General features: G+C 54.9%; 2 protein-coding genes across 2 annotated transcripts; both read left to right on the top strand.

Annotated features, from left to right (window-relative positions):
* The first annotated feature begins 2414 nt into the window (after positions 1 to 2414).
* On the top strand, positions 2415 to 3560 carry SCGB1C1 (secretoglobin family 1C member 1). The gene is made up of 3 exons (XM_007949316.1): positions 2415 to 2469; positions 2949 to 3148; positions 3528 to 3560. The coding sequence occupies exons 1-3, from the start codon at positions 2415 to 2417 to the stop codon at positions 3558 to 3560; spliced, it is 288 nt and encodes a 95-aa protein (XP_007947507.1).
* Positions 3561 to 4705: 1145 nt separating this feature from the next.
* ODF3 (outer dense fiber of sperm tails 3) lies at positions 4706 to 7303 on the top strand. The gene is made up of 6 exons (XM_007949314.2): positions 4706 to 4814; positions 4991 to 5191; positions 5436 to 5537; positions 5708 to 5829; positions 6612 to 6752; positions 7214 to 7303. Exons 1-6 carry the CDS (start codon positions 4706 to 4708, stop codon positions 7301 to 7303), a joined length of 765 nt encoding a protein of 254 aa, XP_007947505.1.
* The last annotated feature ends 3854 nt before the right edge of the window (positions 7304 to 11157 follow it).

The raw sequence follows: 11157 nt of genomic DNA, 5'->3' as shown, positions 1-11157 counted from the left end.
ACTGTTCATCAGAGTGTTCTTTGAGTTACTGAACACAGCACACATGTGGAATTGCTGATTAATAGTATCCACGGTTGTGCTACGCAGCTCACCTCCTCAGCCATCTCCACAGCTGAACTCTAAACCACAAGTATCGTCTTCAGCATTCTTTAACCTTCTGACTCTTAGTTTAGCTCACAAATGTGCAATCACTCATTCAGAAAACTTCAGGAGTCTCTCAGGGGCCCCAGGTGGTCCTGGGACTTCTGGGATGAGTCAGATATGGAGCAGGCTCCCAGAGGGGCTGGCTAAGCAGGAGATACAAACCACAGGGGCAATGCCTAATCAGCACCCAGAGGGCTAAAATCAAATCCTACAGGAATGAGCACTTGAAATCAGTTCCAGAAGGGTGAGTCTCTAATGAACAGTGTATATCCGACAGGAACCCTTAAGTCTCTGTGTCACTCTCTCAGTCATCAAGGTGAAGCTCCTCAGGGCTGGGAGCCGCTTCATCTTCTTAAGTAGAACCCCTGAGGGCAGGGACCTACCTCCTTCTTTACCTGGGACCATCCACTGTGCAAACCATATGATGGAATGACAAGGAAACCGGGTACAAGGAAGCTTCCCTTAGTCAGGGTCTCAGAGCTGCAAACACTTTAGCACAGCAGAGGACAAAGGTTTTCATTATCAGCTGCACCTCGGTGGACACAGCCTGAGCTTTGGAAACACGTGTAAATGTCAATGAGCACGTGAGCCTCTGGGGGGTAGACTCTACTGCACCAACACTGCGATCTCAGATGTGTAAGTAAACGTGACTGCACTTTCATTTCCTCATCTGTAAAATGGTGGCCTCTGAAGTACCTGCCTCATAGGCTTGTTTGGACCAAGGGTGATTTGAAAATTCTACCAGATCATTAACTAAAGTCTGTGTTTCTGCTTTGGAGCCCCTGGGTGGCACACATGGTTAGGCACCTGGTTGCAAAGTGAAAGGTTGGAAGGCACCTCTTCTGAAAGGCCTGGCAATTGACTTTTGAAATGTCATGGCCGTTAAACTTTATGCAGCACAGTTCTGCTGATGCGCGTGGGGTCACCGTGAGTGGGAATAAGCTGAATGGGCAAAACAGCCCTGGAGATGCAGTGGGTAAGCACTTGGCTGGTGATCCCAGTGCGCCAGCTGCTTTGTGCATGAGAGGCCCTGGTGGTCTACTCCTGTAAAGATTACACCCTGGAATTCCCTATGGGGCACTTACTTCGCTATGTCCTATGAGGTCCCTGTGAGGCTGTGTATGTAAGCAGCTCACATCATCTTTGCACTCTGTTTCATGTGAGTGAGAGGCCGGGGTCTGTGTGGCAAGGACCACTGTCCAGAGGTGCTCATGAGGAGCCTGGCAATGGGAGCTGGGGGAGGTGAAGGTGATGAGAATGATGGGAGGGGGAGATTTTCGGGGCCTGTGGTACACCATCAGCCACCAGGTGGCAGCAGGGGCAGGAGGAAGAGGCAGGGCTGCAGGAGAACTATGGCAACCCCAGCAATGGCAGCTCTTGAGGTGGTTTGTTTTTGGGAGCTAGGAGTTTCGGCCTCCTATCACTATCATAAATGGCACTGTGGTGTCTCCCAGGATCTTAGACTGAAAAGGCTCTTCCCTGTGGTTGTTGTTGTTGTTGTTATGTGCCGTCGAGTCAGCCCTGACTCGTAGCGACCCCTCCTTGGGTTTCCAAGGCAGTATCACTACGGAAGTAGGATTGCCCAACCTTCCTTCCGAGGAGTGGCTGGTGGGTTTGAACCGCCAGCCGTCTGGTTAGCAGTCAAGTGCCTTAGCCACTATGCTATAAAGTGGCCCCTGCCTCATTTCCTGCTGTGACACAGTAGGGGGATTACTCCTGGCCTCCATGGCAGAAACGGTCAGGCCCCACTGCCAGTCCCACAGCTGGCCTTGGCCTCTGAGGCTGCCTTCCGTGCCCTGGATGTGGTGCCCACTCCAAGCTTCTCACCTGCCACCCAGCACCCACCTCGTCTGACCCCAGATGTCCCACAGCCTCATGGAGTGCCTCTAGGCCTGGGCTCAGAGTCCAAAACCCCACCCCCAGAACTGCACCCTCAGCCTCTAGCTCCCGTGTTATACAGACCCTGGAGTGAACCTCCCACACTCACCCGCTCACGCCCACCCCAGATCCTCAAGCCTACCCACTGACCTCGAGGCCACCCCCAATCCAACCCTAAGCTCATCTTCACCCACTGACCACCACACAGGGAGGGCCTGGGAAGCCGGGGGTGAGGACAGTGCCCTTGGCTGCCTCACCTGTCCTCACCTGCAGGTGCTGGAGGGTGGAGTGGGGTGGGGCAGGGCGACCAGCCAACCGGGACAGGTGCCACCTGCTGAGGCATAAAACCCTGGATCCCAGGTGAGGTAGCTCCATAGCCACCGCCTCCCACCATGAAGGTCAGCACTGCCTTCCTGCTGGCAGCCCTCACCTTGATCTGCGTCTGCGGTGAGTCTGTGCCACGGTGGGCAGACACGGTGCTTCCAGCACATTCCATGTATGTGGAAAGGGGGCTGGGAAGCTGGAAGCCAGGTGTCAGGCACCCTTGGTTTTCCACAACACCTTGCCATCCCATCAGAGACTGAGCACAGACACACCGTTGTCCTGGGCCCAGGGTCTCTGCCAACCCAGTCCACACCTGGACAGCACTGACCAGCCCCAGCCCAGCCTAACAATGCCCTCCAGTTCCAGGTCAGACCACCTGGGTCAGGAGAGATTCCAGATTCAGCCATGCCTCGACTTTCCTTCCCCAGCTACTTCAGGGGCCCAGGAGGGGAAGGGGATGGGGAGAGGTCTGTGGGCAGGTGAGATGAATCAGGGGGGACATCCAGTTGAGGAAAGGTGGGTATTGTGGGGGAGGTCGGGAGACCACTGAGGTTGCAGCACCAGGACCAGTCGGGGTCTTTGGCATCTCTCACCCGTGACAGGGCTGGCCGAAGGGGAGGACAACAATGAATTTTTTATGGACTTCCTACAAACACTGCTGGTGGGGTCCCCAGAGGAGCTCTACGAGGGGCCTCTGGGCAAGTATGACGTCAATGAGGATGCCAAGGCAGCGCTGGGCGAGCTCAAGTCCTGTATTGATGGTCTGCAGCCTGTGCACAAGGCAGAGCTGGTCAAGCTACTGGTGAGGCTGGGGTCCTGCCACCTTGTCCCCCGAGGGTCTGCCCCTGTACCCCCACAGCCCCCCAGACCTTGAACTGCCCCAGCCAGCAGAGGAGGACATGCAAGACCTCACGGTCCCACAGAGCACTCTTCATCCTGTCGAGCCCAGACCCATTACTCTTGCAGCCGTAGGCCCCACATATAAACACTGGCATGTGTGCTCACACACACACAACAGAGATACATGCATGTGTACACACACGTGCACACATTTGCACAAACACACACACACCACTTCTCCAGATGGCTGGCAGGGTACTGTCTGGAAGGTGTCTGGAAGGTATGTTCCCTAGCATGGCTCTGTTACTGGTCACCAGGTAACAGACACGTCTCCATTCTAGGTTCAAGTGCTGGGCAGTGAAGATGGCGCCTGAGCAGACGGCCAACAGCCCCAAGCAGCCGCAGCCACAGCCACACAGCCCTGACCCCCTCCCCTCATGCAAATATGTCCTCAAGTTGCTTCATCAATAAAACCTCCCACAGCTCAGGCTCTGGCTCCATCTCTCCCCCTCGGGAGTCACCCACGTGAGCAGACTCACAAACAGAAGGTCACATGCACAGGTGCACAGCGGGCTGGGCAGATGAGCAGGCCAGCAAGGCCACCACTGGGGGGCAGGAGCGGGGTACAGAGAACCCCAGTGAGCAGAGTCATCTGCAGATAGGCCATGCCCCATTTGCCCGTGAGTAGCATCACTGTTACTACAGATGAGAGCACAATAAATTCACACAGTGACCAGGTCCACACCAAGGCTGGGAGCGAGCCACTACCCAAAGCCCCCAGGAGAGAGTCTGGCAAAAGAGCTACCAACAGGGAGGACCTCTGAGGAGTGCTCAGCTGGTTGAGGGAGGGGAGCAGGGTTGAAAAGGAACCCAAGCTGGGTCTTGCATGGTCAGCACCTCCTACCTGTTCCTGCCCCTTAACAAGCAGCTCAGACCCTGGCCATGAAGGCTCTCTGGAGGAGGTGCTGAGGACCCTGGGCTCTGGGTGCCACCCTCACTGTCCTGTTCCAGCCCCTTTTCTCACGCACCACAGAGGAGCTGGGAAGGCCTGGAGCACAGGTGGCTGGAGCCTTCCTAGAGGCCCATGGCCCTGCAGCCATTGTCCTGTCACAGACACGGAGATCTAGAACTTGTACCCAAAGAGCCCATTCTAGAGCTCGGTGGTCCTTCCCAGTTCTTGCAGCTGGGGAAAGAGAGAATCCCTCCCCTCCATGCTCCTGGTGTGGGTACCAAGGTCAGGGGGTCAGGACCCCCACTAAGCCTAGGTTGCTCTGTTTGGAGAGGTGAGGCCCCCGCTGCTATGAAGCCCCAGGGGCCCCTCCCTTAGCCTCCTGGAGCTCCTGAAGGGAGTAAACACATCTGGGCAGTACGTGGTGGTCTGAGCTCCTCATTTCAGCCTCGCTGTGCCAAGAACCAACTCCCACTGCTCCCCATCTCCGGCTGAGGGGTAAGGCCAGGTGGCGAGGGGAGCTGAACGAGCACCAAGTGAGCTGCTGCCTCTCCTCAGACAGAGCCGGCCATGGCAGAGGAGGTATGGGTGGGCACCTGGCGGCCCCACCGCCCCCGGGGGCCCATCATGGCCCTCTACAGCGGTCCTGGACCCAAGTACCTGATCCCACCAACCACGGGTAGGAGCCTGCGGGCTAAGAGGGGGCCAGTGAGGGGTGGGAGGCTAGGGGGAGCTGGGGAAGTCTTGGGGGTGAGTGGGGAGAAGGGGGGACAGACCATGGAGGACGGGTGAGGAGTGAGGAGGGTAGGGAGGGGAGACACCTGTCGGCTCTGGGCTGAGGCTGCCACCTCACAGGCTTCATGAAGCATACCCCCACCAAGCTGCGTGCGCCGGCCTACAGCTTCCGGGGGGCTCCCATGCTCCTGGCAGAGAACTGCTCCCCAGGGCCCCGCTACAGCGTGAACCCCAAGATACTGAGGACGGGCAAGGACATTGGCCCCGCCTACTCCATCCTGGGGCGCTACCACACCAAGACCACACTGACTCCAGGCCCTGGTGAGCCTGGCAGGAGGTGGCCCAGCCTCAACCTGTCCCAGTCCCTCTTGGGGCCTCAGAGATACCTGGGGCCTCCTTCCCCACCTGTTCAGGCACCCTCTCCTTCTTTGGACTACTGCTCTGCCCTCTGCCCTGAGTCCATGCCCATCACCTCTGCACTGGGCCTGGACGCCCACCTGGAGTGTCAGGTGTCCACCCCCCGTCTGCCCCCACCTAGCACCTCTGACACCCGTGCTTCCCCCAGGCGATTACTTCCCAGAGAAATCCACCAAGTACGTGTTTGACTCAGCGCCCAGCCATTCCATCTCAGCCCGGACCAAGACATTCCGGGTGGACAGCACCCCAGGTGCCTGCTTCAGTCCTCTGGTGCTGGGCCTCTGTCGTCAGGGGCGCTCAGGGAGAGACCTTTGGAGACATGGTGGGGCAGTCACTAGTGGTGGGGGCAGGGAGGGACCAGCAGAGGGGGGCTGTGGCCCAAGGCTGGTGCTGCTGGCTGAGGACTGCTCTGTCCACCAGGCCCTGCAGCATACGTGCTGCCTGTGGAGATGGGGGCACGCACGGTGGGTAAGACCTCCCAGCCCTCCTTCTCCATCAAGGGCCGCAGCAAGCTGGGCAGCTTCAGGGACGACCTGCACAAGGCGAGTGTCATGGGGGAGGGGGAGGGTTAGGGTTGACACTGCCTGTCTCCAGATAGCCATTGCCCAGTGCTCCCACAGCCAGGAAGCCTGAGGGTGAGGTGGGATCTCTCTGGGCCCATCCCCCTCTCCCGAAGCGCCCCCCTTCTGCCCCCTCAGGTTCCTGAGGACGCCTAGGCCCCCCTCAGATTCCTAGGCTCCCTCAGACCTTCTCAGTATGCCAAGGACTCCTCAGCTCCCTCAGTCCCCCTCATACCCCTTGGCCCCTCAACCTCCCAGTACCCGCCATGTGCCAGCACCAACTCGAGCTGGGGGTTCACAGTAAGCAAAGCCCCTGCCCTACTGAAAGCTCTGTCCAGGTAAGGAGAAAGCAACAGGTTGACCACAGAGGCAGAGGGACCCAATGCCAATGAGGGGGGTGGTGACCCCTGAGGAGAATGCTGGTTGGGAACAGGGTGGCCCTGGAAGGAAGAGCAACTGAGAAGAGACAGGTATGACCCTACAAGGCGAGGGCAGGAGTGATGAGACATAGGCTTAGGTTCCTTGAGGAGGGACGTGTCCTATACGTTCCCCACCCCAGGAGAAGAACAGTTTCAGGGTGGGCACACTCTGGGGGTCAGGACCCACTCTGGGAGTCTTTGCCAGAGTGGGCCACAAGCAGTCTGGTGATGTTGCAGACCCCTGCCTCCCAGCAGGGTGGGAGCGCCTGCCATTGGCATCAGCCTACAAGGGCACCTCATAGACCAGGGCCTGGCATCCACAGTCTAAGCTGCCCTCCCCACTAGACCCCAGGTCCTGCTGCCTACCGCCAGACTGACGTGCAGTTGACCAAGTTGAAAGCACCACAGTACACCATGGCCGCCCGTGTGGAGCCTCCAGGGGACAAGACCCTAAAGCCAGGACCAGGAGCCCATAGCCCAGAGAAGGTCTGAGACGAACATAGCTCCAAAGCAGCAGGGCAGGGGACAAGATCATAGCCAAAAGGGATGGGGGAAGGGTCACAGTCCAGAGGGGATAAGGGGTTGAGGTGAAAAAGGAGTTACAGCCTTGGAGGGGTGGTAGAAGACGTGGCCTAGAGGGACCCAGGAGACCTAGGTGGGGCCCACAGCAGAGCTTGAGCCCCATGGTTCAGTGGCCTGGGAAGTGAGGGGCAGGGAGAGGGTTGCAGAGACCCTCAGGGCCCATATGTGTCCAGCCCCAGCCCAAACCTGCCCTCCCAGTAGTCAACCACCCTAAGCGGCTGAAAGCTGGTGAGAATGGACACCTTGAGCATTCCCTGCCCACCAGGCTCTGTTCAACGTACCTGCAGGGTACTGGTTAAGGAGGGTCAGCAAGCTCCCAGACAGTGTAGGCAGGCAGGGACTCCTCTCACATCCCCATCCCCCAGGTGACGTTGACTAGGCCCTGTGCACCTGTGGTCACCTTTGGCATCAAGCACTCAGACTACATGACGCCCCTGGTGGTGGACGTGGAGTAGCCGACCCCCCAGCCTCAGCCTCATCATGTTCCCACAACAACAAATACACCTGCTGCTGCCAGGGCCCTTACCTGCCAGCTGCAGCCACCAGGCTTGTAGGCCCAGAGCATGGACAGTTGTGACCAGTTCTATTTTTTCTATACTACTTCTCCCATTTGCTAATCTTGTTTTCTGCCTTGCCCAATATTTAATAAATCACTGATCCATTAGAAATGGGTTTGTTTTGGGGGTGGATGGGGATGGGATCTGAGGGAACAGTCTAAGCAGGGGCCTCATACACTTGCCCATCGTCCTGACACTGCTGGACCCTGCCTCCCTTGCAGTGATGGCCACACTTGCACATTCACCCTCCCCACGAATCCTCTCACAAGTAACTGACATGGCTCCCACTGAAAGTCAGAGCCTGTGTCCATCCACTTGATGCAGGACTGGAGCCTGTGCCCACCCCATCAGTGAGGGCTGGAGGCCAGCTCATAGCAAGAAGGTGGCTTTTGCCTGGCCCTCTGTTTGCCTGCCTGTCTGCCTCTGAGTCTGTCTTTCTGCTTGTCCTTCTGTCACTGTCTCTCTCTCTCTCTCTGCTTGCTCTCATAGCAGCCACCATGCTGTGAGGAAGCCCAGCACACGGCAGAGCTGTGTGCAGACTCCCAGGAATGGCAGCCACGCTGGGCCCCGGCTCTCACCACCACCAACTTTCAGGAGGTTGTAGCCCCCGCCTCTGTGTCTCCAGCCTGGGCTGGAGACATCCCAGAGCAGAGCCTGCTGCCCCATCAGCCTGTCTGAAATCCCAACCACAGACTCCTTGAGACGGAATAAAGAATCTCTGCTGGTTTAAGAAACTGAAGCTTCGGTGATCTCTCTCCCTGGTGGCACAGAGCATGGAGGTGAGCAGGGGAAGTGGCCTCAGGCTGGGTCTGGGAGAGGTTCTCTGGATGGACCAGTGCAGGGTGAAAGCCAAGAGTGTTAGAGGAAGGAGCTGGGCCAGGCATGTGGCAGGCGAGGCCACTCAGACACAAGGCAGGCCTATAATCTGCAATTGGCCTCAAAGCCTTGGGGGAGGGGCAAGGAGGCTGTGAGGGCCCCAGTGGCAGCACTGTCAGGTGCACCTGTGAGGCCGTGCCCCGCAGGTGTGCAGGGCCCCGACTGTGCCAGGCTGGGTGTCACAGGGACCCACTTAAGCCTCTCAGCCTCAGAGGGGCTGCTGCCTCAGCATCTGAGTGAAGAAGCGTCAGAGGCCAAGTCATGAGCTGGTGCCACTGTCCTGTACACACCCATGAAAATCAGAGGAGACATGGTTCCAGATGATGGTGGTGACCTGGGGAGAAGGGGAGAGGGGCCAGTCTTTGGGCCAAGGGCCAGAGAAAAGAAGACTGCATGGTCACTTCTTCCTTTTCTAAAAAAATAATTTTATTTATTTATTTATTTATTTGGTGTTGAGAATATACACAGCAAAACACAGAGTTTCCACATTTGGTGACATTGTTTACATTCTTTGAGTTGTGCAACCACCCTAATCCTCCTTTCTGAGTTGTTCCCTCCCTCATTAACATAAACTCATTGACCCCTAAGGTTTTTATTGAAACTTTTGAGTTGTTGTTGTCAATTTGATCCCAATAGATAATTCTTAAAAGAGCGTTGTAAAAATGTAAAAATGGTATAGCAAAAAAGATATAACTTCTCAACCACAGCCAACCACCCTGAAGGAGCAAGTAGTTGGATCTGTGGGCTCAGGACCATGGTTGCAGGGGACATCAAGCTCAATTAGCTTAACACACTACACAAAAAACATTGTTCTACATCCTACTTTGGTGAGTAGCCAGTAGGATCTTAAAAGCTTGCAAAACGGCATCTAGATGCAACAATGCGTCTCTCCTCATCTAGAGCAAAGAAGAATGAAGAAAACCAAAGGCGCATGGAAACAGTTCAAGTGACTAGTGGACGATGTGAATCTCAACCTATATGACTATGAGACCAGAATAACTAGATGGTGCCCACTACAACTGTCAACCACTCAGAAAGGGATCAGTGCAAGAGATCCTGGATAGAGTGTGAGAACAATGTGGAACAAAACTAAAAACCATAAAAAAAAAAAAAAAAGACCAGGTTTACTGGTGTGATAGAGCCTGGTGAGATCTACAACACTATGACCCCTGGTTACCATCAGGTCTAGAATTGGACTCACTTCTATGGCTTCCAGCCAAATAACAGACAGGCATATGGGGTGAACATTTATATCAGGTAGACACATCTCTTAGAATGATTGATCGTGGAAGAACAGAAGGGCAGTTTGCACAGGGAGATAGCTCAGGGGACAGGAATGCATAGGAAAGTAAGTCACAGGGAAGAGGTAACTACCGGGAAGAAGTGGGAAGAGAGCTGGTACACTGTGGGGAATCGCAGTCAGTGTCATGAAATGAAATGTGTATGAACAGCTGTATGGAAAATGAATTTGCTCTGTAAACTTTCACCCAAATCACAAAAATTAAGGGAAAAAAATGGCATGGTGCAGGCATCTGAGCTTCTCTAACTTCAGGAGGGGGCAGGAGGGAATAAAAAATAACACCCTAAGGCTGTTTCCTAAGAGGCGAAAGTCAGACATGCTTCCACCCAACATTTTCACCAACTCTGACACCATCCATCCCTCCCATGGCACTCTCTAATGCTCTGCTGGGTTTGCTAATTCATTGCAATGGCCACAAAGAACTCACAGTACTCACAATTATGGGGTTTATTAGGGAAGTAACAGGTTACAATTCAGGATCAGAAAAGACTCAGAATACAGTTCTTCAATCAGGACAGCCTCTTCTCAGCTGTACCTGAAGACAGGTCTCTCTCTGGTTCTTGTCCTTTCAGCTTTGTGGCTCCTTGGCCTCTGCCCTGATTGAGCAAGTGTTACAAAGCTCTTTTAGCTCTGCAGATAAGTTCCCAGAGGCACTCTACCAATAAGCCTCCTGCCCAAAGGTGCTCAGCTTTCTTACTCAGTAGGTCTGGAAGCCCACAAGCTATCTCCTGCTGGGTGTCCTGCCAGGCATCCTGCCAAGCTTTCTGGTTCTGCTGCTGGCATTTTTCTGCCACTGCTTCTTGTCATCTCTCACCATCTCCAGTCTCAGAGCTCTCTGTCTCCCGGGTTGAGGAGGTTCAGCACAGGGATCTCAGGTCCAAAAGACATGGTCCACTCCTGGCTCCTCCTCCTTTGTGGTGGTGAAATCCCCCTTCCACCTCTGGGATGGCCCATTTTAAGCCTACCGGGATGGCAAAACTGACCAATCTGCAAGTTAAGTTTCCATACACCTTATTTGCATGGTCTCACCCCCACAAGGGTACCATGCACCTTATTTGCATTATTAGCAAGCTGTCCAATCCCTTTAGTGGGCCACAAGCATCTCACATTTGCATAGTCCCACTCAGTTATTTGGTGACAGTTACAAAGACTGGCTAGAAGGGCCATATTACATAATTCACTGCACCACAGGCCACCTCCCGGCTCTTCTAGCCATTGGCCCTTTCATTCTTGAAGAATTAACTTCCATCCTCAATCATTTTAAGTGTAAGCACATCCATGAAAATGTGTAAGCCGGCCACCCTAATAGACTGAATGTTTAAATTTCCCATCCCCATCAGACCAGTACTCTGAGACAGTCATTCTAATAGACTGAACGTTTCAATTTCCCATCTCCATCAAACCAGTACTCTGAGACAGCCACCCTAATAGACTGAACGTTTCAATTTCCCATCCCCATCAAGCCAGCACTCTGAGACAGTCACCCTAATAGACTGAACGTTTCAATTTCCCATCCCCATCAGACCAGTACTCTGAGACAGCCACCCTAATAGACTGAACGTTTCAATTTCCCATC

This window comes from Orycteropus afer, unplaced genomic scaffold (assembly GCF_000298275.1).
Source record: "Orycteropus afer afer isolate SDZICR_OR568_19922 unplaced genomic scaffold, OryAfe1.0 scaffold00244, whole genome shotgun sequence".
Taxonomy (NCBI): Eukaryota; Metazoa; Chordata; class Mammalia; order Tubulidentata; family Orycteropodidae; genus Orycteropus; species Orycteropus afer.
Note: the sequence above shows the minus strand (reverse complement) of the source record. Positions and strands in the feature narration are given on the sequence as shown.